We start from the raw sequence: 27,389 nt of genomic DNA on the forward strand, positions 1-27,389 counted from the left end.
TTATTCATGGAGCAAGATGTTGGCCCCGACGTCGACCAGAAGAGTGGTGCAATGCTAGCATAGAGGCCCTTCCAGTAAGATGGCCTAAGGCCGTCGCATTGAACGGAAATTACGTGGAAAAATAGGGTTTTGTAGCCAAACGAACGAGGAATAATATGGTGTACTGGAATCCTGAATGAAACCAACCTGCTTTCAGAAAAAAATGGGAGGCATTACTTATCGAACGCCCCTCGTATAACTGTCCTATGCAATTGCAAGTAATAACTTCACATATGTTCGGATTGCACTCTTTCCCTAATGTAGTTCAAAATTATTTCCAGTGTTAACGCTCTTAGAAACAGTGGCTTTGAGTACGAAGAGGAACTAACTGTATAGTCGCCTGAAAATGGAAAAAGTGCTAAATAAATATTTTCTTGCCTGTGAAAAGATACGAAATGACAAAAGTACAAAATCCGCTAAGCTAAGATACTAGTCGTGTCTGTGTTGCAACTAAATTATAGAAAATACAATGTTCATTGTTCACACTAATTGTGTAATGACCGTGACACTTCTGTTCGAGTCCTTGGCAGAATAAGACGCAAACTTCTACGCTAACATTTCGTTATGTGGATGGAAAGGTCTGTGAGTAATAATTTCTGTTTATTATCTCAGAATATAATTATAGTTCGTTAAGATAAAATAACTGATTCTATTTAATGTTCATGTATGTGTCGAGCACTTTTCCTCCGAGTTGTTGCCAATTTCAGTGTAGCAAATGTACGTTGATTGTTGGCAACCATTACTGCAACATCCTCTACATTCACCTAAAGCTGGGCTGGCGCTCACATATTCGCTAAAAACCGGCTTGATTAAAATGTGCAAGAAATAGAATCGCATATGGTTAGAATTACAAATTATTTCAGGTACACCAGAACGCAGTCAGCCGAGTAGATTGAACAACGAAGCAGGTTATTTTCTTTTACTATTATCAGATACTTGTGAATGTGTCCTAGGTTATCAACAGCCGTACAAGCAGAAACCACATTCACCCTGAAAATAAAATAGATTATGTTGTCCTATTTAATCTGCTGTTTAAGAGAAAAGTCGCTGTCATACTCTTATGAAGCCAGCCATATCCCTAAGCGAATAGTAATTATTGAGAGACGTTCGACTTTAACTAGTGTACTATTACTTGAAATGGACAACATTCTCCTCACAGCACTGTATAGCCGAATTTACTCTGGTGTCCAAAATTAAAGCAACAAACCACTATTTCACCGTCCTTTGTCCCAAAATAACTATAAAAACTGTCAGCGGATGTCCGTACGAACGTGCTTTGCACGGAAGATCGCATTCCGGTCAACGGGCAACCATGCCGACTATGACGTCAGGGCACCTGTCAAATGGTGTACCGTTTTCCGGGTAGTCCCACATCCAGAATCGCGGTGTGCACAGTCACAGACGGTGCAGAGAAGACGCGTTCCAGCCTCTCTGCGTTGGAGGGCCATAGGAAGATTGGATTGTGAACCGTTCTGTTCCAGCGCCGGGCCGACCACGTGTAACATCAGAAAGAGAGGAGCGTTATTTGGCTGTAAGGGCACGACAGCATCGCCTTAGTACTGCACGGCAACTGGCATCTGACGTCGCAGCATTCACTGGACTTGTTGTATCTAGGCAGACGGTGTGTACAGAAGGCTTCGACAGAGTGGCTTTATTGTCGGAGATCTGCTGTATGTGAACTTCTAACGTGTCTTCACAGAAAGGAGCGTCTAGAGTTGAGTCGTTAACATCCCACCTGGACTGTCGAACGCTGGCCCAATGTTCTTTTCATAGGTGAGTTCCTATTTGCGCTGGAGAGTGATTCTCTACGGATTTGCATCTGGAGGGACGTGGAACACGTTTTCGGGACCCAAACATCGAGGAAGATCCCTAATGGTGTGAGCAGGGATTACGTTGATCACGAAACACTTCTTCATGAAATTGTACAAGTGAATCGGTAGGCTTTAACTGTTGTCAGTTATCTTGATAAGGCCTTGAGGCCCAGTGTGCAGTTTTTACGAGCTGCTGTGGACCCAGACTTCGTAATGATGGGCGATAACGCTCGACCTCATAGAGCGCAGGTGCTTGATGTTTCCTTGGAAACAGAAGATATTCCACACATGGCGTGGCTTGCTAGCTCTCCCGATTTGAGCCCCATATAGCTTCACTGAGGCCTTTTGCGGATGATGCTGTCGTATATCGAGAGGTTGTAACAATGGAAAATTGTACTGAAATGCAGGAGGCTCTGCAACGAATTGACGCATGGTGCAGGGAATGGCAATTGAATCTCAATGTAGACAAGTGTAATGTGCTGCGAATACATATAAAGGAAGATCCTTTATTATTTAGCTATAATATAGCAGGTCAGCAATTGGAAGCAGCTAATTCCATAAATTATCTGGGAGTAGGAATTAGGAGTGATTTAAAATGGAATGATCATATAAAGTTGATCGTCGGTAAAGCAGATGCCAGACCAATTCATTGGAAGAATCCTAAGGAAATGCAATCCGAAAACAAAGGAAGTAGGTTACAGTAAACTTGCTTGCGCACTGCTTGAATATTGCTCACCAGTGTGGGATCCGTACCAGATAGGGTTGATAGAAGAGATAGAGAAGATCCAACGGAGAGCAGCGCGCTTCGTTACAGGATCATTTAGTAATCGCGAAAACGTTACAGAGATGATAGATAAACTCCAGTGGAAGACTGTGCAAGAGAGACGCTCAGTAGCTCGGTACGGGCTTTTGATGAAGTTTTGAGAACATACCTTCACCGAGGAGTCCTCCTACGTATATCTCGCGAAGAGACCATGAGGATAAAATCAGAGAGATTAGATCCCACACAGAGGCATACCGACAATCTTTCATTCCACGAACAATACGAGACTGGAATAGAAGGGAGAACCGATAGAGGTACTCAAAGTACCCTCCGCCACACACCATCAGGTGGCTTGCGAATTATGGATGTAGATGTGGATGTAGAAGTATGGGTTTCACTAGGGAGACGAGTTGCATATAGCACGCACCGACCTTTCCACGAGACCTTCGAGCAGCTCTGCAACGTGAGATTGATGACATCATTCACAGCATGCCTCGTCTTTGTCAGGCCTGTATTGCTTCCAGAGGTGGTCACACCCCATAGTGAGCAGATTAACGAGTTGTCTGGCTGTGTGTGTAAATACGTTGTGTGGAAAAAAGCGAAGACCATTTTCTCTACCGTTTCAGCAATTTTTTTATATTCCTTATTTTTAATTTTGGATGATACTGTATATGAACTTCATACGAAGCTTAAACAACTTTCAAAGTAAAGATTTAAAGAGTAACAATAACTATTGTCCTTTTACGCAATGGAACAACTTCCCAGAGGAGAAGGTTGGCGGCTCTCTGGAGGACTAGAGAACGTCGGCCGGCAGAAGCCGTGGCCGATGGTCAGCGAACGCATCCACCACCGCTCCTCGATCGCTGCCTCTGCTATTTACGGCGCCGCCTCTGATACGGCCCTAAAATTACGTAACGCAGACGGCCCTCTAGGCGCTGCCGCTGTGCGTGGGCCGGAAACGCTGGCAGCAGACCCGACTCCTCTGCCAGTCCCCGCCGGCCGCTCATTTCTCAAAGGACTCGCGGCGAAACGCACACGCATTAATTTTCCGCAAGCTCTCTTCCTTCCTTTTTCACATTCGCTCTGCTACCATCTAACATTCCTGTTTACAAAGAAATTGAGCTATAATTGCAACCGACAGCCGCCATACATTCCAACTATTTTTACGACCGAGTCTCGCTTTAAAAATAACAGAAATCCGAACAGAGAGCAAGACATCGCAAATCTGCGTCGCGAGTGACGTCGGAAAACTCGGTGACACGGCTGCAAATGCGGATAGAGTTTAACGAGACAGTTCGTTCCAAAACGACTTATAGGAGAACTGAGCACTGACAATCGGCGCGCCAAAACCGGCTCCGTGTCTAGCCGCCATGTTCGAGCAGACTGGGGAGAATAGGAGGAAAATGGATAGCCGCGGAGCACCTACAGCAACCTCAAAACTCGACAACCATTCATAAGAATTCACTTGGAGGTAAACGGTATGCAAACACTGTATTTTCTGAACACCCTACCTGAAAACAAAATACAGTTGTGCTTGAGGCTTAAACCCCCTTTATTGTCAGATAATTGGTAGGGTTACTTTTACGGTCGCTTATGCTCACCTAACCCTCTCAAGCACAGAGCACTACTCTAGGATCATGCTGTTACAGTTCGTCCAGTTCCCAAGACAAGGCTCGCCACAGACAAAATACACTACTGGCCATTAAAATTGCTACACCACGAAGATGACGTGCTACAGACGCGAAATTTAACTGACAGGAAGAAGATGCTGTGATATGCAAATGATTAGCTTTTCAGAGCATTCACACAAGGTTGGCGCCGGTGGCGACATATGCAACGTGCTGACATGAGGAAAGTTAACAACCGATTTCTCATACGCAAACAGCAGTTGACCGGCGTTGCCTGGTGAAACGTTGTGATGTCTCGTGTAAGGAGGAGAAATGCGTACCATCACGTTTCCGACTTTGATAAAGGTCGGATTGTAGCCTATCGCGATTGCGGTTTATCGAATCGCGACATTGCTGCTCGTGTTGGTCGAGATCCAATGACTGTTAGTAGAATATGGAATCGGTGGGTTCAGGAGGGTAATACGGAACGCCGAGCTGCATCCCAACGGCCTCGTATCACTAGCAGTCGAGATGATAGGCATCTTATCCGCATGGCTGTAACGGATCGTGCAGCCATGTCTCGATCGCTGAGTCAACAGATGGGGACGTTTGCAAGACAACAACCATCTGCACGAACAGTTCGACGACGTTTGCAGCAGCATGGACTATCAGCTAGGAGACCATAGCTGCGGTTACCCTTGACGCTGCATCACAGACAGGAGCGCCTGCGATGGTGTACTCAACGACGAACCTGGGTGCACGAATGGCAAAACGTCATTTTTTCGGATGAATCCAGGTTCTGTGTACAGCATCATGATGGTTCCATTCGTGTTTGGCGACATCGCGGTGAACGCACATTGGAAGCGTGTATTCCTCATCGCCATACTGGCGTGTCACCCGGCGTGATGGTATGGTGTGTCATTGGTTACACGTCTCGGTCACCTCCTGTACGCATTGACGGCACGTTGAGCACTGGACGCTACATTTCAGATGTGTTACGACCCGTGGGTCTATCCTTTATTCGATCCCTGCGAAACCCTTCATTTCAGCAGGATAATGCACGACCACATGTTGCAGGTCCTGTACGGGCCCGACTGCTGCCCTGGCCAGCACATTCTCCAGATCTCCCACCAACTGAAAAAGTCAGGCCAGTGGTGGCTGAGCAACTGGCTCGTCACAATACGCCAGTCACTACTCTTGATGAACTGTGGTATCGTGTTGAACTGCATGCGCAGCTGTACCTGTACATGCCATCCAGGCTCTGTTTGACTCAATGTCCAGGCGTGTCAACGCCGTTATTACGGCCAGAGGTGGTTGTTCTGGGTACTTATTTCTCAGGATCTATGCACCCAAATTGCGTGAAAATGTAACCACATGTCAGTTCTAGTATAACATATTTGTCCAATGAATACCCGTTTATCATCTGCATTTCGTCTTGGAGTAGCAGTTTTAATGACCAGTTGTGTTCCTACTTCTAGATGGATTACTATCAATCTCTAACATAATCTTTGTTGAAAACTTTTACAAATTTTTACTTTACATGGCAGTGACCAGGACGTAACATCAACATCTACCTGTACATGAACAAGTGTGTACCCCCCCCCCCCCCCGCCCCAAAAGAAAAGGAATTATTTTTTAAAAGGTACATGTTTTCAAATGTTTACAAAACAACCTTATCCCCTTCAAAACATTCTCCATTACAACTAATCCATTTGTCTCACTGGTGTTTCCACAGTTCGAAACATTTTTTGTAGTCATGTTTAGAAATGGATGGCAACTACTCCCTCGTTTCTTTCTTGACTTCTTCAATGCTGTCAATTTATTGTCCTTTCGTGCCCCTTTTCATGGGTGGAAATAAGAAAAAGTCGCGTGTGGCAGCGTAACCACGCCATTTTTAGCCAAAAACTGTCTAACAGAGACGGCTATGTGTGCAGGTGCGTTGTCATGGTGGAAGAATCTCCTATCTGCCACATATCGCACCTTCTTTGACAAACACTGTCGGACAATCTTCCTAAAATTTCCAAATAAAAGGTTTGATTGACAGTCTGACCTGGGGGAACAAACACTGAATGAACTACACCGTTGGCAACAAAAATGCAAATCAGTATTGTTCTGATGTTTGATTTGACTCGACAACATTTTTTTTGGACAGGGTAACGATGACGTCTTCCATTAGCTTGACTGTTGCTTTGCTTCTAGGTCGTAACCATAGTAGCATGACTCCACAGCAGAAATGATCACTGACAGAAAATCTGTATCAGTTTAAAACTGTTGTTTCAAAGCACAACATGTTTCAGCTCGACGTTCCTTTTCATTGTTGGTCAGAACCTGAGTAACAAACTTCGGCAATCCTTTCCTTTCACAAATCTTCCGTTAAAATTCGCTGAATCTAGCTCCAAGATAACCCACTAATCTTTGAGAGTTGAACAATTGTTTGCCGACGGTCTGTGAGCACAGCTCTCGAATTGTTTTAATATTTTCATCGATTCGGGCAGTTGATGGACGTCCAGGAAGAGGTTTGTCATCAGTCGACATGTCGACATTTTTTAAATCGATCAAACCACTCGTACACTTGAGATTTTCCCAAAGCTTGGTCAGCTGTTTCCAACATTAAAACAGTTTCAGCGGCATCCTTATCGAGTAGAAAACAAAATTTTACATCTACACGTTGTTGACTTAAACTTGCCGTTTAGAAAACGAAACAAGAACAGAACAGCACTAGTAAAAACAATCACTGCAAATCAGCAAAACAAACCGGGTCTACAACAAAAGCGGCATGGAACTCGCAATGAGTTGCGCTATACACCCCTAGCGGTAGAAATGCGTACTACACAAGCTCCGCTCACGCCACTGTTGTTCCGGTTTTTTTTTTTTTTTTTTGGGGGGGGGGGGGAGGGAGCGGTGGGCCAGCCACAGCTACGAGCTGTCATCTACAGTATTAATAAACCGCTTCAGCTGTATTTAGTCCTTTATTATTGGATCACAACCGGGGGCACATGGACACCAGAGTGGTGCCACCAATCCGTAACATGAGTGACATCACACCTGACATTCCCTTAGTGTGTAAATACAGGCACCTCATCAGACTGAGTGTGTGCCACCTACGCTAATGCGCTGAGTACCATTAACGATCACTTCTAGAAACCTTGTACTCACAGTGAAGCAACTGTTAACTTTCTACTGATGGGCATCTGCAGCAGATTATGATCTGAAAAATGAGTCGACCAGGGCTGTTAGTGGCACTTCCAAAATGAAGCTCCTAGCCCACTTTGTTTTGTGATTTTTGAGTCAACACCCAGGCTTATCACAAGAATATCTTTGATAATTCTTTGGACGTCCACAGAAGAAAAGTGAAGAACAAACACGTCCAGTATGGGAGTTCTTTTCTGCTGTCGGGGTAGGAACGACACAAAATTTAATGGTCTCACATTTACTATTAAAAACAGTCTTGATCACGATTTATTTATCAAGGTGACTGGTTTCGATCACTGCTGTGGTCATCTTCAGACCATTGAGTAGGAACCTCTTACTGCTGGAGCATCACTACTGGTCTCGTGCTTGGTTTTCTTTCTACATATACACCTGCATCTACATCGATAATTCGCTACCCACCGTGCAGTGGGTTGCGGAGGGTACCCTGTACCACTACAGCTCATTTCCTTTCTGTTCCACTCTCAAATAGACCGAGGGGGAAAACGACTATGTGCCTCCGTATCAGACCTAATTTCTGGAATCTTATCTTCGTGGTCCTTGGGCGCAATGCATGTTGGCGGCAGTAGAATTGTTCGGCAGTCAGATTCGAATACCGGTTCTCTAAATTTTCTAAATAGTGTTTCCTGAAAAGAACGTCGTCTTCCCTCCAGGTATTCCCATTTGAGTTCCCGAAGCACGTCGTAACACTTGCATGTTGTTCGAACCTACCAGTAATAAATCTAGCACCCCGCCTCTGAACTGCTTCGATGTCTTCCTTTAATCCGATGTGGTGCGGATCCCAAACACTCGAGCGATACTCAAGAATTGGTCGTACCAGTGTCCTATATGCGGACTCCTTTACAGGTGAACCACTCTTTCCTCAAAGTCTCCCAAGAAACCAAGGTCGACCATTCGCTTTCCCTACCACAGTTCTCGCATACTCATTCCATTTCAAATCGCTTTGCAAAGCTACGCCCATATATTTGACTTGACTGTGTTATGCTTTACGCTAGTAACACTGTAACCGAAAATTACAGACTTGTTCTTCCTACTCATCCGCATTAACTTATTTTTTTTCCATATTTAGAGCAACCTGCCATTTATCACATCAACTAGAAATATTGCCTTGCATCTTCCTACAGTCACTCAACTTCCACGCCTTACTGTACACAACATCATCATCATCATCATCAACCAACCGCAGATTGCAGCCCACCCTGTCCTCCAAATAGTTTATGTATGTGGAGAACAACAGCTGTGTTATCGTGCTTCCCTGGGGCACTTCTGACAATAACCTTATCCCTGATGGAACATTCGCCGTCGAGGACAACAAACTGGGTTCTATTACTTAAGAAGTCTTCGAGCCACTCATATATCTGTGAACTTATTCCATACGCTCTTACCTTCGTTAACATCATGCAATGAGACACCACGTCAAATGCTTTCCGGAAATCTAAAAATATCGACTCTGTCTGTCGCCCTTCATCCGCAGTACGCAGTATATCAAGCGAGAAAAGGGCAAGCTGGGTTCCGCACGAGCAATGCTTTTTAAAACCAATCTGGTTCGTGGACATAAGCTTCTCAGTCTCAAGAAAGTTTATTACATTCGAACTGAGAATATGATCAAGGCTTCTGCAGCAAACAGAAGTTAGATATATTGGTCTGTGATCTTGGGGGTCCATTCTTTTACCCTTCTTATACACTGGAAACGCCTGCGCCTGTTTCCAGTCGCTTGAGACTTGGTGCTGGGCGATTCTCGATAAATGTAAGCTAGATTAAGGGGCCAATGCCATAGACTACTCTTTGTAACTGAATTGGGTTTCCCTCCAGACCTAATGTTTTCAAATCTTTCAGTTGTCTCTCTACAGAGATGCTTATTACTATATCATCCGTACGAGAGTCTGTCCGATGGTCAGATGACGGTATATTTGTACGATTCTTCTGCATGGACGATTTCTTGAACGTGAAAGTTAAAACTTCGGCTTTAGTTTTCCTTTCTTCAACTCCCACACCAGACTGGTTACCAGGGGACTGAATGGAAGCCTTCGATCCGCTTAGCGACGTTTCATACAACCAGAATTTTCTCGCGTTCTGTGGCAGATCTTTTGCTGAGGTGCGACGCTGGTAATTGTTGTATGATTACCAAACATGCAGTAACCAGTCGCAAAATTATGTTTTATTTATTCACCTTTGCAAATCGATTTCAACTGATTAACAGCCATCATCGGTGCTTTAAACCAATATGTGCCCTTAGTAGCAATACTGTCTTAAGCAGAGGTCAAACATAAACTTTATGTTTGACCTCTGCTTAAGACAGTATTACTACTCAGGGCACATATTGGTTTAAAGCACCGATGATGGCTGTTAATCAGTTGAAATCGATTTGCAAAGGTGAATAAATAAAACATAATTTTGCGACTGGTTGCTGCATATTTGGTAATTTTATGGTTTACGATCGCTGAACGACTTGGGAACCACATGGAGCCCACCATTCATAATTATTGTATGCTTGTATGTAGATCCTTTCACAGACGCACGAATCTCTACTAAACTTTGCTTGTCGTTATTTGAGTGCTTTCTTTACAACCGAGAGTGCAACTGAGTCTGCTTCCTCTGCATTTTCCGAATAACGTTATTGCCGTGCGGGATTAGCCGAGCGGTCTATGGCGCTGCAGCCATGGACTGTGCGGCTGCTCCCGGCGGAGTTTCGAGTCCTCCCTCGGGCATGGATGTGTGTGTTTGTCCTTAGGATATTTAGGTTAAGTAGTGTGTAAGCTTAGGGACTGATGACCTTAGCAGTTAAGTCCCATAAGATTTCACACACATTTGAACATTTTGAATAACGTTATTAACCCATGGTGGGTTTTCCCCATCCTTTTTCCACTTGCTAGGGGCATAATAATCCAGACCACGATTTACAGCCTGCTTAAACTTTGCCCATGATTCCTCTACGTCCATCTTACAGAAATTAAGTGATTTCAGTTCACTGTCTAAGTGAGGTACTAAGAACTGCTTATCTTCTCTGTCTAGCAGAAACACTCTCCTAGCCTTATTGACTGATTTATTAACTATAGTAACCATAGTTGCTATAATGACATCATGATCGCTAATCCCCGTTTCTATGCTGACAGTGTCGGTAAGGTCTGGCCTATTTGTAGGTACAAGATCTAAGATATTTCCATTACATGTGGGCTGCCGAGCTAGCTGCTCAAGACAGCTTTCAGAAAACGTGTTCAAATGTATTTCGCATGACTGGCTGTCTGTACCCCTCGAAATGAATTCATAAACATCGCAGTCTACGTACACTCGGTAGGTTAAGGTCGCCTCCAACTGGTATTCACATGATCTGGGTATTTCCGCGCTACTGACCGTAGACTTTATTTGAATGTCTATAGAACTGTCACATCTGAGTCGTGCGGCTGGTAAAAACGTCCAACAATTAATTTAGTTTCGCCTACACCTGCTATACACCACCGGATAACTTCACTGTCACACTCAATTTCGATCCCAATAGAGACGATATTTTTGTCAACTACCATGTACACTTCCCCTTTTATGGCTCCAAATCTGTCTTTCCGATAAGCTTTACACGACTTGCTAAATATCTCAGAGCTTTCCACTTCAAGTTTCATCCAGCTCTTGGTTCCAAGGATAATTTGAGCGTGAGAACTTTCATGGAAAGCACTAAAATAGGGAATTTTATTACGAATACTTCGGCAGTTTACTGATGAAGTCTTGACACTTGATTTGTATTTATGCTGTCTGACTTTCCTTGCTGGGCATCGACTGGCGAGTGTCCATCAGTCCACCTCAAACTACCGCCTAGCCTAAAAAACCTTAATGTGCGCTCCACAGGTACTCTGCTACCCAAGTAGCTGCTTCCTTTGTGTAATGCACCCCTGACCTATCAAGGGGAGCCCTACGATAGCGCGGGTCCATAAATCTGCAGCCAAAACCGTCACAGAGTTGACGAAGCTTTTGGTTGAGACCTTCCACTCGGCTCCAAACCAAAGGGCCCCTATCAACTCTAGGAACAATGCTGCAAACTGCGAGCACTACTTGCCCCCCGCTCATGAGGCCAGCAATCTTCACAACCTCCGCCAGCCGCCTGTATGAACTGGGGATGTCCCCAAAAGCCAAGCGACAGGTGTCGCTGGTGCCGACGTGAGCCACAACTTGCAGAATGCATCGTGCACGCTCGATAGTCGCAGGCAAAGCTGCTTCTACATCTCGGATGAGACTCCCCCGGCAGATATGCCGACTGCACATTGGCTTTCTTTCCAGTCCTGCACATTATCTGCCTAAGGGGCTCCGTAACAAGACTAGCGTTGGATCTCCCGATAACTAGTAAACCTCTTCCCCTGCTCGGACCCTGCTGAAGGAGCGGCCACCTGTCCAGTCTCAGGGTGAATGGGCGAGGCTAAGTGGCCAGTCTCCACATTGGCCCTCCTCGAGCGACGCGAACGTGTTACCACCCGCCACTCAACCTGCTGCGAGAGCGGTTCCACCGCGTCGGGTACACTAGGAAGTGCTGAATTAATTCACACTGACAAAAACCTGAGATTGAACCTCTTAAACAGAAAAACACGCACAACATGTTATAAATATACTACGAAGAAAACACAGAAAAAGATAAACACTTAACCTGGCGCTCTGTAGATGTACATCAGCCGAGATCTGGAGCGCGACTGGTGAGATGTAGGCATTGTTTGAGCTTGTAAACGAACCAGTCGTGTTACTTCCGTAGCAATATGAGTGTATACTTTTATCAGTCATTCTGTTATGTATTTCTAGACCTAATACAACAGCACAGATCTGTCCCTACAATGAATGACCTATTTACATTAAAATATAATCACGTATTATATGGTTCTAGGGCACACCTTTCAAACAATTTTTTTCAGTCTCGACTCTGCCTAGCAAAGGCTAGTTCAATTATTAAAGCAGATAGACAGCTAACAATAGATATGTTGGCAACTCCTGCCACAATTTCAATATAATTCAGAACGAATTGGCAGTTAATTCTTACCACGATGTCCATAAATATTCTCTATTAGCAGTACCTACTTCATTTGCAACTATTGATAAGTAAACGGTGATTCTATTTGATGTTTGTTAAGATTTTATTCAAGAAAAAATTCTTGACAGCTGGGCTTGATGCTCTGGAAACGTTTTACTTCTTTATCGCTGAATTTGTAAACACTTAGTTGAAACAGATTTCCAAAGCATTTCAGATGCTATTGCCAACTGGTGTGACGCGTGTACATTCAAAAGCATTCGTCATTTGTGAATACCTAATTCCACATTGTAATACGAAAACATTCTCGCGTGTAGGTTTGATTGGAGGCGTGGCGTGAGTGCGGACACATGGCATATGGGAATTGCCAGAGTTTGTGCAGCGACCGGTACCGGCAGTATGTACGAACATAAAGTAAACCATGGCTCTAATGAGAGCAGCAGGTTGCTATATCGGGAAGCCCACGGCGAATGACAATTTAAAGACCGATTATACTTGCGGAATAGTTAATTACGGACGATCATAGATTTAGAGCTAACTTTGTTCTTTATACGTCAATAACTTCAATTTGCCCTAATCCGTCGTAGGAAACAAAGTGTCTGCAGGCAGCGCTTGACCAGCCCTACCGAATTTAAGTATCAGATTTTTCATTAAAAATATGCAACGTTAATAATGGGGCACAATGTCGATTCCGATAATTAAAAAATAATTTATGTAACAATAATACGAAAAACTGCAAGTATAGTGGCATTATATGTTAATAAACGAGAGTAGCAAGCTGTAGACACATTATTCTTGTTAATTTAAAAAAAATAGTTAAAAGTAGCTCTAATGTTTGGCCGATTAATGATAATAATAAGCAGATAAAACCGAAAGTAAGTACCCCAGAAAAAACGCAAAGGCATCTCGTAAAACTTAAAATTCTAGTCCTCATTGATATGTAACTTTTGTGATAGATATTAATTTTAATATAGTTTCTATTCACTTGAAACTCTGCACGTGAGGAGCAAGTTTATTACGCACAAGATGTACCATCGAATCACAATGAAATTGTAATATTGTAACATTTCAGAGGAATAAGCGCTAAGCTCAAGTTGTGTGGCTAGATATAAAGTTTGCATAGTATCATGTACAGGAAATGTACTGTTATGAGTTTGCTAATGGCGGAATGAAGGCTACATTGCTCGGAGTCAGTCTGTTGCAAGCACTCGTAGAGGTGAAAGTGGCCTTAGAAAAGAACTTTGCGGATGTGCAACGAATCAATTGCTTCTAACAATGTTTAAAATATTTTATGCCACAGGTCTAGAAGCTTGTAAAATCTCTTCACGTGCTCACGAACTTCAGGTTTTCAATCAATCCGTCGTGCTGATAGCATTAAAGAATGTGTGAAATTATTTAGTAAACAGTAACGTCATAGTGTTGAAGTCGTTTATTTTCCGCCGTCGTATCCAGTCTACAGTTAAATCAGTTTCCAGGAAATATCGTAAGACGAATCTGTCCTTGCCGACCGCGGTGGTCTAGCGGTTCTAGGCGCGCAGTCCCGAACCGCGCGACTGCTACGGTCGCAGGTTCGAATCCTGCCTCGGGCATGGATGTGTGTGATGTCCTTAGGTTAGTTAGGTTTAAGTAGTTCTAAGTTCTAGGGGACTGATGACATCAGAAGTTAAGTCCCATAGTGCTCAGAGCCATTTTTGAATCTGTCCATGCGACAGGTGTTTGGCTGTCCTGTACACAGTAAAGTGGTCAACGAACTTTAAGACTTTTATTAAATGCTCTCACCAACGAACAGTATTATCTATACGGTTCCAATATGCAGGTACTGCCACTTCACGTGTTGTCGTTGGTGCCCGAAGAGTCCAGAGAGAAGAGAGATCAGAAACAGTGTGGATTTTACGTCGGCGTTACTGTCACTACATTCAGTAATTGATTTACATAGTAATGAAGACAAAGGGCAACACTTCCGACCGTGCCAGGTCGCCATAATTTCAGCAGCTCATTCAGAAAGAAGTCTCCCTAGCAACAAAGACGTACCTTTGCCACGGAGCTCCGCCCGAGTTATTGTTCAAAGTGAGACGCAATTAGTCTTCCCGTTATCTTCCCCCAGTGTGGCGAAGATAAACGGCTCGTCTGGCGTAACGAGGTGCTGGGAGCGAGCCAGGCGCATTTCTGCAGAATAAAAGCAGGGCCCTGCTCTATTAATACGGGTCGCAGTGTCAGATATAAAAGGCTGACGACAGCGTGCAACGGCCCGAGGTTTGGCGTAGGTTATGGGTCTACCTGCCTATGTGTCACCTGCACGTCTGGCTACCTCCTCACAAGCTTACCTTATGTACCTGCAAAAGTTCTTCCACAGCCACTTCAGAGGCGCTCTTTCAGTGAAATACCTTACAGAACCAATTGGTATACAGCGTTTCACGCAAAATCAATCACAAGGGAGTTCGAGACTTGTGAGACACCTAGCCGTTCAATTAGCTCTAGGATCATTCTTATAATGTTGTCTATGAAAATCCGGAACATCAGGAACGGTGGGAAATTACGACATCTACGTCTTGTGCCTACACGATACAGTAGGAAGAATATGTTTGTGGGTGATTTTGGGAAATTGCTATACTGAACTCCGTCGGAACAGGCCTTGAAGGCACAACGATACCGACCGACCGCCGTATCATCCTCAGCCGATAGGCGTCACCGGATGTGGATATGGAGGGGCATGTGTTCAGCACACCACTCTCCCGGCCGCTGTCATCCTTCGTGACCGCAGCCGCTACTTCTCAGTCACGTTGCTCCTCAAATGGCCTCTAAGGCCTGAGTGCACCCCGCTTGCCAGAGGCGCGCGACATAACCAGACGGTCACCCATCCAAGTGCTAGTCAAGCCCGACTGCGCTTACTTCGAAAACTGTCGTATTACCACCTTGAGCTACTGGAAAAATACTTTTTTTATACAACCAATATTTCCTGTGAGCTGGTGGGTTCAAAAATAGTTCAAAAGGCTCTAAGAACTATGGGACTTAACATCTGAGGTCATCAGTCCCCTAGACTTACAAGGGGAGGCCACGACGTTTGGAACGCGGATTTACGTCTGACTTCGTACACCCGTAGTACCCCATGAGGACAACAAAATGTGTAAGAAGTAGCGCGTACTTCTCAAGCGTTATTGAGAAAATCGCAAGATAATTTTGGTCGTCAAATATATACCTGCGCATGGCCATTTTTACCATGAAGCGGCGGCAGCCAAGTGGCTAGCGTTCAAGCACCGTAATCTCTGTATCGAGTCCAGTTCGTCAGTTTTTTTTATTTTGAACACAGTCATTTCCTTTACTATTTGTATTACAATTGATATAATGGGAAAAAACGCGTAATCAGATGTACTTTTATTAAATTTACAATGTTATTTGGCAGTTTACAAATTTTTATTATCACAAATAATATAATATTCATAACTTTATGTTTTCCATGTTTTGACGAAAAATACCATCCTGCAACTTGTACTCGCAATGTCGAAAGCGACGATTAATTGTACATCTTTCGAAAGCCGTGTGTGCCGGTCAAAACTTGCAGGTAACAGGTAGTTTCAGGCTCCTTCCATTTATAAGGGATTTCTCAAATCACGGACAAGCATACATTTTCAGTATCACTTTACACGTTTGGTCGTTTACTAGTCGATAGTTATGAATATTATAGTATTTTTGATAATTAAAATTTGTAGACAGCCAAATAACATTGTAAATATCATAAAAGTTTATCCTATTACATGTATTTTTCCCATTATATCAATTGTCTTATAAATAGTAAAGAAAATGACTGTGTTGAAAATATAAAAAACTGACGATCGGGACTAGATCCATCGATCCAGCGATTACGGGCTTGAACGCTAACCACTCAGCTGCCGTCGCTTCGTGGTAAAAATGGCCACGCGCAGGTATATATTTGACGACCGAAATTATCTTGCGATTTTCTCAATAACGCTTGAGAAATACGTGCTACTGCTCATACATTTTGTAGTCCTGATGGGGTACTACGAGTGTACGAAGTTTGCAGTAAATCCGCGTTCCAAACGTCATGGCCTTCCCTTGTTAGAACTACTTAAATCTAACTAACCGAAGGACATCACACACATCTATGTCGAAGCAGGATTCGAACCTGCGACCGTAGCAGCAGCGTGGTTCCGAACTGAAGCGCCTAGAACCGCTGCGGCAAGCCCTTAGGCTTCGGGGGATTACAGACTCCGTCCGAAAAGGCATCGGGAGGGCCAACGACACTTCTCGACCGCCGTCTCATCCTTATCCGATAGGCGTCACTGGATGCGGATATGCAGGGGCAAGTAGTCGGTGGTGTCCCGGCTTCTGTCAGTTTTCGTGACTGGAGCCGCTACTTCTCAGTCAAGTAACTCTTCGACTGGCCTCACAAGGACGGAGTGCACCCCACTTGGCAACAACGCTCGGCAGAACAGGACGGTCACTCACCCTAGTTCTAGCCAAGTACGACAGCGCTTAACTTCGGTGTTGTGACAGGAGTCAGTGTTACGACTGCAGCAAGGCCCTTGGCGGGTGATTACCGGGTGCGAAGTTTATTACACGCCTAGCAACAACAATGACTCTAACCCAGTTTGGCAGCAAGGCAAACTGGGATGGGAGGACAGTTATTGATAAGTTGTTCTGTGCTGCTTCAACTCTCTGGAAACAGTTATTGATAAGTTGTTCTGTGCTGCTTAAACTCTCTGGAAACAACGTGGTGTCGAGTATAGACTCCTGATGAAAGCTAGCCCACGTGTGCTAATAACAAGGGTCCCACAGTAAATGCGCCAAGGAAATCAAATACGCTTTTGGCAGTGGCAGGATGGCATTAACGTGCCATCCAAATTAGTCGTGTGCTAGAATAAAGGCATTCTCAAGGTACAGCTGTGGTGGTACTTTTTCTTATATAATCAGTTTTCTGTTATACCAGTATTCTCGTCTCCAGTTTAACCTAACTGTTAAAACCGTCTGAAGTAATCTAAGGCATCTCGATCGATAGTGGATCGGGGCTGTGGCATAAATTGGTCTCATTGTCTGCAGCAAAGATGGCGAAGGTGAAGGAGACGCGCGGTAATATCGTGAGTGAAAGGTCCCAAGTTGACGACTGCTCTGCATCGTCACTTTCGATGGCAACAATTTTTCGCCCTGAAGCAACCATAAAATTAAGGATTCAGTTATGATCCCAGGTTTGTAACATGCCAATAAAATTGCAAATATATTAGTCAAATTTACATTCTATCCCAAGAACCATTGTGAATGTTTTCTCCTAGTGTTAGGTCGCAAGTCTGTTATGCCTCCTCCGTCTTTAATCTTGTGAAGCAAACGGAGCAGTGTGTTTTATTGCAACGGCACTTCATAAAATACTTTAAAACTACGGAGGTGCCTTTCTGCAATACAAACGAGGTACGATTCTTATGTCAGGTGTATGTTGCTCGTTTCTACTGATGGTGCTGTAATATCACTTTTCCCATTTGCTATAGTAGCCCAGTATTTCAACGCAATCGAAATTTTGCAAATAAACATTGCTCATTTTTGAAAGAAAGTTTATTTAAGAACCAAAACTTTTTACACAGCTGCTATGGAAAATTGATTTGTCAGTTGCTTCTTACCGGCTTATTATTAAAAAGCGAAAAAAACCCTACTCCATTATCGCAGTGCTTCAGATCGCAGCGACATATCTAAAACCTACACTCTCGCCTGAGGAAAGATATCCGCAAGGTCCACTGTACAAATGTTACTGATGGGCCAACCGACTGGAGAGTCGGTAGTTTTTTCGTTCAGTCGTTTTTTTTCAGTCTAATGGAAACAACTACCCTTTCAGCCATTTCCGCTACGTGAATGTTTCTCACTCACTCTCCATGTTTCAGTGGTTTCACTTAATGTGAGAACACAAGTCGCTAGCAGCTACGGCAATTTATGATTGTTTCCACTGTCGCCGGGTTTTAGTTATTTCATTTACAACCTTTTAACCATTTCGTTTACATATGAACCATAACTAGGGCTGCTAAAACTTTTGGAGCAAAATCTTATTTTAAACAGATATGAGTAAAAAGCGTATTTATAAAACTGAATTATTTTGGAAATTTACATATTTCCATTCTTAAATGCTATTTCTTTCGTACTTCCGGCATTAAACACGGATTTCTGATTGGTTTGCAAAGGTTAATAGGTGGTGTTACAATATGAATTTATTTCTGAATAAATAAAAAATTAATTTTTATTTAAATTTATTGAAGCCCTGTGTCTCTCTTCGCACTGATTTGGACTCATCACCGATTCTCTCGGTAAGTGCTGAGGTGACGTGAACAGCAAGCACATGATAATTTTTTTTAACTGTTTGGTGAGTTAATCACTGGCTCGTTAAGCATATACTGACACCTGACCGCCGCGCGGGATTAGCCGAGCGGTCTTTGGTGCTGCAGTCATGGACTGTGAGACTGATCCCGGCGGAGGTTCGAGTCCTCCCTCGGGCATGGGTGTGTGTGTTCGTCCTTAGGATAATTTAGGTTAAGTAGTGTGTAAGCTTAGGGACTGATGATCTTAGCAGTTAAGTCCCGTAAGATTTCACACTCATTTGAACTTTTTTTTTTCTTTCACAATAAATATTTGTCTTCGTTCGTTAATATTCTGAAAATTTCTTTAGTTAGTACAGTTTCAGAAGATGAATCACACTTCCAGACTGTACATTGCACTTAGTTTATAGGGTCACTTTTTATCTTGTCTTATGATTTCTTCTGTTAGTACGCCACTGAGGGTTTCGGATTCCGATCCAGACACAAAGTTCAGTATTAAGAAAACACCGTTTCATAAATATAGATGACAAACTGAAGTAAATCTATTTTGTAGTACTCAATAAGAAGCAAGTATTGGAACGGCAATAACAGTGATGATGGGCGACAACGGAGCGTAGGCAAAGATATTTAACAATGCCAAAACGATCATTTGATGCCAAATGTTTCCACTCGGAACTGGGTGCACCTGCAGCAAGCGACTCCACTTGTCTCTTCCAGCGGTCGAGGGAGGTGCGAACGTGGTTGCAGACTGTTTACAGTGGTGGCCAGAGAACGACTTAACTGTGTAACTAAGGCACCAGTGTGTGAATGTGAATAGTACTTTTTCACGCCAGTGAAATACTGCACCTGCGAAGCTGTAAAATGTAAATTAGTTTGCACGTACCTAATAAGGTAATATTCTGTAAAATATATTTACCTTCGGCACAAATAGTTGGATAAAATTTTAAGTACTAAATTCAAATAATAATACTAATTTCGTACTGCTCACTGGCCTGATGCAAGTCTTTCTATCGGACGCCACTTCGGCGGCCTTGATGTCTCTAATCTGCCCCAGCTATCCAACCGGGGAAAGTGGACATACAGTTTAACGTGGAATCCGAACCACGTGTCGTTTTTGGCGACTCCTCACATCACTGAGATGTGAAGGCTAAGTTAAAAGGAAGACTGAAAAATCCGTGACCGAATTTAAATTCGATGCTGTGACCTGTTTCCAGGTAGGTGCCTTACCGCTTTTTTTAGATGCTACCCCCTTTCTCTGTTTTTTTCCGCTACCTTCTGGTTTCCATGCATGCACTTTACTATCTCTTTTTTAGCTGGTAGTGGCAGGAAAGAACGGAGAAAGTCAGGTTCAGGCTGGGTGGAGACATGGTACGCAGGGATGGGGTGGAATCCCGAGGCCTCGCCGTGATAACTTGCACCCTCTCCCTCCCCACCCCCCTCCAGCCTGACACTGTGCTGGTCCCACATAGTAATGGCCTTTTATTTTTTATTTTTATTTATCTGTTTTTTGGTGAAACCTTACAACTTACTACTCAAGAAAGAAAGAAACAAAATCGGAGCTTATGCTACATGGTTTCAGCCACATAAAAAAGAAAAAAATCATTTCCAGTCGTGAGCTGCAACAATTTTTATTTTACCAAGACAATGAGGGCCACATAAAGGAAGTACACTGTGTATCAATAGCACTGCAAAGGGACCATGATGAAAATACCATGAGGACCTGTTAACTCAACACTTTTTTTTTTTTTTTTTTTTTTTTTTACCAAAAGTAAGGACACAGAAACAGAACACTCAAAAAGGGATACTACTTTCCATCCAAATCCTTGACGACTATTGCATATTCGCAAAACGCCCACGATAGCATGGTATCCTTTGCCATATCCAGGGCCGTAATATACTGGTAAAAGCCACAAGGGTCCGGATCATATCCGCTTCCCACTACGTAATGAATATAACTTCCGACAAGCCACATATCTGTATTATTCTTCGTTATGGGAAGGAAGACTCTATTGGGAGAGAATCTCACTGGAGATTTTCGCTTCCCACCGCTAGACCAGCAGTTCAGACTGTAGATTTAAATGCTTTTTACTTCATGGACAGATTACATCTTTTCAGTGAAATGAAATGCAGCCAGTCGCTAAAATTTGACAATGCTCCCGTCTTCTTTATGTATCCCTAAGGCAACTTCTACGCTCAAAATTGTACCCCCAACGATATATCGGCTTAATTAATTACAAGGCAACTGTAGCTGGAACAATACAATTCCCACCAATGATTTAATCAGTTTTAAGTGATGAAAAGACTGGTTTCACTGAGAAGAACGAATGGATAGCTCAGTAAACTAAAACACCTAAGAGAGTTTCTAGCTGAAAGAACGAATACATAGTTCAACCGACAGAAGAATTACAGACAGGTTTCACTTGAAAAAAAAAAAGAGCAATTCAGTCAATATGCAAAATCACAATGATCTGAATCGTCTGTTTTGTTCGGTTGTCACCACAGACTGGTTTCACTCGAAAGAAATGAGTGAATAATAATCCAAGTGATACGCAGGACTAAAATCAACCGAATCGATTGTTTTTATAAGGTTTTTGAGCCGCCCTGAAACAGTGGAGCCCGGTAATGATTTCAGTAGTCCTACATGATTCTGGTCGACTGCATTATCGGAGTGCTTCAGATTGTAACGGCACATTCAAAACCTTCACGCTATTGCCACGATGACTTGAAATCCGCAAGACCCACTGTACAAGTGGGCGGTGCAATCCTGATACTACGGAGGTCGGCGAGTGGCCAGTTGCCTGGGGTGGCGCCTGCGGAGCTCGTGACTCACCATGGCTGCTGGTGTAGTGACGCTGGTGTGGTGTTTGGCGGCGAAGCCTCGGCGGTGTCTGTTGCGAGCGGACTGGCGAACGCGAGGTGCGTCGCGGGCGGCCTATATAGCAGGCGCCGCCCCAAGCAGCTAGACGACTATTTGCAGCGGCACATCGGCTATGCGCGCCGCTCTCTCTCCCCTCTCCCTGCTTCTGCGAGGCCGCACCCACCAGCACCGGCGGAAATCCTAGTGACAATAAAAATAGGCCACAGGGAGCGTGGGCGGCGCCGCACATTGTCGCTGCTGGAATCTCGGCACCTGCCAGCAAAACGTCGTCAGCGGTTTCTGCGAGTACTGCACGGCTGCGTCAGCCCTATTTTCAGACCTGGAAAAACACTGAGGATCGCAAAGTTATTAGTTGCGACCTTACTACCGTATAACCTAGCGTACCTAGGAACTTTGTTTTGGAGATGTGGAACAGAATTTTATCACTTTCTTTTTTTAAGGACACGTAACTATGAACGAATCGAAATTAGACCACATCCGGCAATAGTTTAAGGATGGCGGTTATTGCTAAAACAATCGGTTTTTGGTTATATCGGTTTTTTTCTACGCCAGTTTAACCTGACTGCTAAAAGCTCTCATGGCAACCGGTTTCTGAAATAATCAGTTTTCTGTTTTTTGTTCACATTATTTCCTGTAATAAAGGTAGAAATCGGACAAAGAAAAGTGGTGAGTGGTTCAATATTAGAAAAAAAATCACCATTCTCTTATTGATTCTAATTTTTTGAATCTCTACTCAGAAATTATGTTGTAATCATGGATCATATACGCACTTACGCCTTATGAATAGTCAGTGCTAAAGACTGAAAACGGAGGTTGAAGAAACTGCGAATTTAGACTTTCTCGGCGGATCTCGATGATAAAGTCCTCTCGGATTATCAACCGAGTCAAGGCGTCGTTCTGCAGCAACGTTTCAACAAGTTTCTTACTTATCATCTTCAGGGGAAATCTGAAGATGACAAGTAGAAAACTTGTTGAAAGATTTCCGCAGAACGACGCGTTGACTCGGCTGATAAACCGAGAAGACGTCATCATTGAAGTTGAAGAAGTCTGTTTTCGTTTTAATTTGTCCGTTTTAAAGGGCTACAGGCAGGTAAAGGCGTATTGTGTAGACATCGGCAGCAGATTAGCTACTTTCTATTGTAACTGTGCATTTTTAATGAATAGTTCTTAAGTTTTTAATTTATTTCTGTTACCCTAATCTCCTTCATCTTTTACTATCTCAATCTTTCTTCTTTAATCTGTTAGAGCAAATGAAGCATTGCGATTCATTGTTACATCAATTCGCAAAAAAAAACCGACGGCTATTCGGAAAGTAAGCTCTGATCGATCACGAAATGGAAACTGCAGTGAAAAATCTGATGAAACTTTGCACATAAGTGCTGGAAAGTGTCTCTAGTCTGCCTGTCGATTGTGTCACGTCGCTCTTTTAAGTTCTGAGCGAAGGGTGAGCACCTAGAGATGCCTAGAAACTAGTGTCTTCCGCCAAGTATGAGGACCTGGTGAGAGATTGCGCCTGATGTCATGCTGCCCACGTAACACAACTGTAATACTCTTCCTTCTTCGTCACAATTCTCGGCTGCACTCTGTAGGGGCAATGAAAAAAAAGGTTCAAATGGCTCTGAGCACTATGGGACTTAACTTCTGAGGTCATCAGTCCCCTAGAACTTAGAACTACTTAAACCTAACTAACCTAAGGACATCACACACATCCATGCCCGAGGCAGGATTCCAACGTACAACCGTAGCGGTCGCGATGTTGCAGACTGTAGCCCCTAGAACCGCTCGGCCACTCCGGCCGGCCAGGGGACAATGAAGATGCTCCTGCAGCATTATCGATGGAATTGTCTGATTACCCACAATACAGACCGTAATTGGCTTTCCCTGGGTTTGATCTCTGCTCACATGAAATGCTGGCTGAAGACAACGTTTTGGCACAGACATCGTGCCGTAGATCAGCGTAGAGAATTGGCGAAAAGCACTGCCAGCAGCCTTCTACGACGAGGTGTTGGAAAGTTGGTACAGAGTTACGACAAATGTCTAAGTCGGAGTGGTGACTATATAGAGAAGCGGCTGGAAGGTGTAGCTAACAGTTGCAAACAAAACATTTATGATTTTAACAGTGGTTTTCATTTCGCGACCGATCGGACCTTACTTTCCGAATAGCCCTCGTATTTCTACACTGGGGTGCAGTACAGCGGATGTTTGGAGACGACAATGAGAAACTACCGTATAGAACAGATGGAGGCAAGTCTTTCCCACTGCACGCACACGCGTACTTTAAGCCAGGGCACAAGCAACAGAGACATTATTGTCTTAGCTATGGTGTACTAATTCTTATGCCATGCGTTTGTTGACCGTTTCTTTTAGCATTGTTATTAAAATAGCACTGATCGGTTTCCACATTTTCTATAATAACCCAATATTTCAGAATAATTTAAATCGTATGTATAAAAATTGCTATGGCTAACTGACATTTCGGTTTTTCCTCGTTAATTTATTAAAAATAAAAAACACCTATTATAACCGAGACCAAACAAATTCCGAAATATACCGGTTATTCGGGATTAAAATATCGGCGTCGCTTTTAGCCGGAAGATTTTTCCCAGCCTTAGAGCAGTTCTCATTCTCCCTCTTAAGTTGTAACAGACACCACCTAACCACCAGTTCTTCTAGCGCTACGAGGGATAGTGGCACTAGTAGAGTTCTAATTACCGCCACGAAAAAATTATGTTACGTAATACAGTTTTTTTTCACAGGTACACATAGAAATCACCGCGCCACAGTGCCGAAATATGCCTCTGCATTTTCGTAGTCATTTTTGACTGGAGCGATGCGGACCTCCTTCCTATTCTGTCCATCCCATTCATCTCTGAATAGCACTTGCTGGGAAACGTCAACAATAACTCGTTGCAGTTATTCCAATTTCTGCCTTCCCCTATAATTTTCGTCTACTACAGCTCCCTCTCATACCGTGGAAGTTACTTCCTGATGCAGGGTTCGTCAAACCATTTTGCTCAAGAGCCAATATTGACACTGTGGGACGGCATCTCGAGCCGCGTACGTATGGATCTCATTATTAATTGGTGACTCACATAAATTACTAGGTTCTGAGCTCTCAATAGACTAAAGTCGAGTGTTAGGATGGCCGCCAGCTCCCAAGTACTGATTGTTAAACGTCGACACCATCCGAAAGACTTCGTGTCAACTGTTCTGTTTCAGACTGGTGTCCCACTGAGTGACCCAATGTTGTGACAAAGTAATTGTGGCTTTCTGAGCGGACGATTAATTGATTAATAGCAGTAACTGCACTTATATTTAATGAATTATACAGTATGAGACACGATCACAAATGTTTACTAAATGTGTTAAAAGTCATTTTTCTTCTCCTCATTGCCTTGTATTAAAAGGCTTTAATTGACTTTCTCATTTCTTGCTACAAATAAGTACCCACATTAAAAGATGATCTCCCCTATAATGCAAATTTAGGAATCCATGTTATTTTCGTGTCAAAAATTATACCATAGCAGATGATCGGTATGAGTCGTGCACGCCCATTAATTGGCATACTGGAAGACATATAACAGAACCATCTTGGGTACTAATATCCACTTCAGCAGTATTTAGTCCTTTAGTCCTTTATTATTGGATCATTTCCGGTTTCGTGACACCAAAAGCCACATTTTCAGGTGAACATATGACTAAAACATTCGAGCGGGAAAGCTGAAAATGTGGCTTTTAGCGCCACAAAACCGGTAGTGATCCATCAAAATAAAGGACTAAATACGGCTGAAGCAGATATTAATACCCAAGATGACTGTTCATAACTGTTGTTACCCTGCCTACAAGGTTGTCTGCATATAACAGCACATTCCTCCTCATACATCCTGTAACTCCACAGAGGTTGCCTCTGCCCGTAACGTAAGCTGCCAACTTTACTTAGTTCATGGCCGAATTCACAAACGTTAATTAAAATTAAGCACCTTTTAAAATTTACCTTCGCTGTTTGTCAGCAGGAAAACTATACTGTTAAGAAGCTCTTAATCATATTTGACGTTTTTGGATTATAGGTGCTTGTTATGAAATGCTGGTGTGATCAGCGGGCTGCAAGAAGTTTTGAACTAGGCGCAGTTTAACGACCACTGCCCTGGTGTCTTAATACAATACCCGTCACCCTGTACATTCATCTTCTAAGTGTCCTACATACATTCCTTCCCTCACTGATTCTGCGAAGAATCTTCACATTTATCTTATCAGTTCACCTAATTTTCAACATCCTTCTATAACACCACATCTCCAACGCTTCGATTCCCTTCTGTTCCGGTTTCCCCACAGCCCATGATTCACTTCCACTCAAACGTATATTCTCAGAATTTTTTTCCTCAAATTTAGGCCTATATTTGACACTAGCAGATTTGTTTTGGCCCGGAATGCACTCTTCTTCTAAGCTAGTCTGCTTTTTGTGACCTCCTAGCTTCGTCCGCCATACGTTATTTTTCTTCCAGTGCAGCAGCATTCCTTCGTTTACTTTATTTTATCATTAATTTCCTCTTCTTCTATTCCTATTTACTTTAGTCTTCCTTAGCTTTATCCATATTCTGTACTCATTAGACTCTTTATTCCGTCCAGTAGATCCTGTAACTATTCTTAACTTCCAGTGAGGCTAGCAATGTCATCAGCAAATCTTATCACTGATATGCTTCCACCCAGAATTTTAGTCCCATTCCTGTACCTTTCTTTTATTTCATTGTTTTCTCTGTGTATAGACTAAATGTAGTGGCGAAACACATCCCTGGCTCACACTCTTTTTAATCCGAACACTTCGTTCTTGGTCTTCCATTCTTATCTTTCCCTGTTTGTTTTTGTACATACTATATATTACCCGTCTTTCGCTGTTGCTCACAAATAGTTTCTTCAAAATTTCACTGTTTCACCATTTTACACTGTCGATTCCTTCTTCTAGGTCCACGAATCCTATGAACGTGACTTGATTTTTCTTAAGTCTTGCTCCCATTAACAATCACAACTTCAAAACTGCTTCTTTGGTGCCTTTACATTTACGAAGTCCGAACTGATCATCACCTAGGAGAACCTCAACTTCCTTTTCCAATCTTCTGTATATTGTGTGGGTAATATTTTTCAGAAAGTCAGATGGTATGTCTCATAGATTCTACATGCCTATTTAAATAGCCGTTTGGCTGACACCTACCCCCATGACTATAGAATTTCCAAAGGACTGTTATCTAAGCCTTCTGTCTTATTTAACCTCCAGTCTTACAAAGCTTTCACTCTGATACTGGATCCGCTATACCTTCCTCATCGACTGCCATATCTTCTTCTATCTCATCATTACACAAGTCTTCCCCCTCGAAGAGTCCTGCTGGGTACTCCTTCCATCTACCCGCTCACTCCTGTTCTTTTAACAGTGAAACTCCCATAGCACTCTGAATGCACGTTGCCCTTAACGTCACCGAAGCTTGTTTTGACTTTTCCATCACTCGTTCTGATAACTATTTCTTATTACATTTCTTCACATTTCTCATATAGTCTTTTGATTGGCTTCTCTTCCTCCTCCTATTTTTTACATTCGTAAGTGACATAAGCTGTATTTCTGCCTTCTGCCTTTTGTACTTGCTTCTCTCGTCGATCAGCTGATCTGTTTGCCGAGTTTTCCTAGCAGTTATCTTCACTGGACCTATGTTTGTTAGTCCAACTTCTGTGATTGCCCCGTTTATTGATATCCATTCTTTTAAATTAACTGCCTACTGTGGTATTAA

At 43.2% G+C, this 27,389-nt stretch overlaps 1 protein-coding gene across 1 annotated transcript in view; it reads right to left on the minus strand.

Annotated features, from left to right (window-relative positions):
• The window catches only part of LOC126161445 (troponin C), a 58,659-nt gene extending 36,952 nt beyond the window's left edge, over nucleotides 1-21,707 (minus strand). Inside the window, exon 1 of the mRNA XM_049917260.1 lies at nucleotides 21,568-21,707. Within this exon, the coding sequence (XP_049773217.1) occupies nucleotides 21,568-21,570 (3 nt within the window). The 5' untranslated portion in view covers nucleotides 21,571-21,707. The remainder of the gene's footprint in view (nucleotides 1-21,567) is intronic.
• Between the last annotated feature and the right edge of the window lie 5,682 nt (nucleotides 21,708-27,389).

The sequence above is a fragment of the Schistocerca cancellata genome, chromosome 2, assembly GCF_023864275.1.
Source record: "Schistocerca cancellata isolate TAMUIC-IGC-003103 chromosome 2, iqSchCanc2.1, whole genome shotgun sequence".
Classification (NCBI taxonomy): Eukaryota; Metazoa; Arthropoda; class Insecta; order Orthoptera; family Acrididae; genus Schistocerca; species Schistocerca cancellata.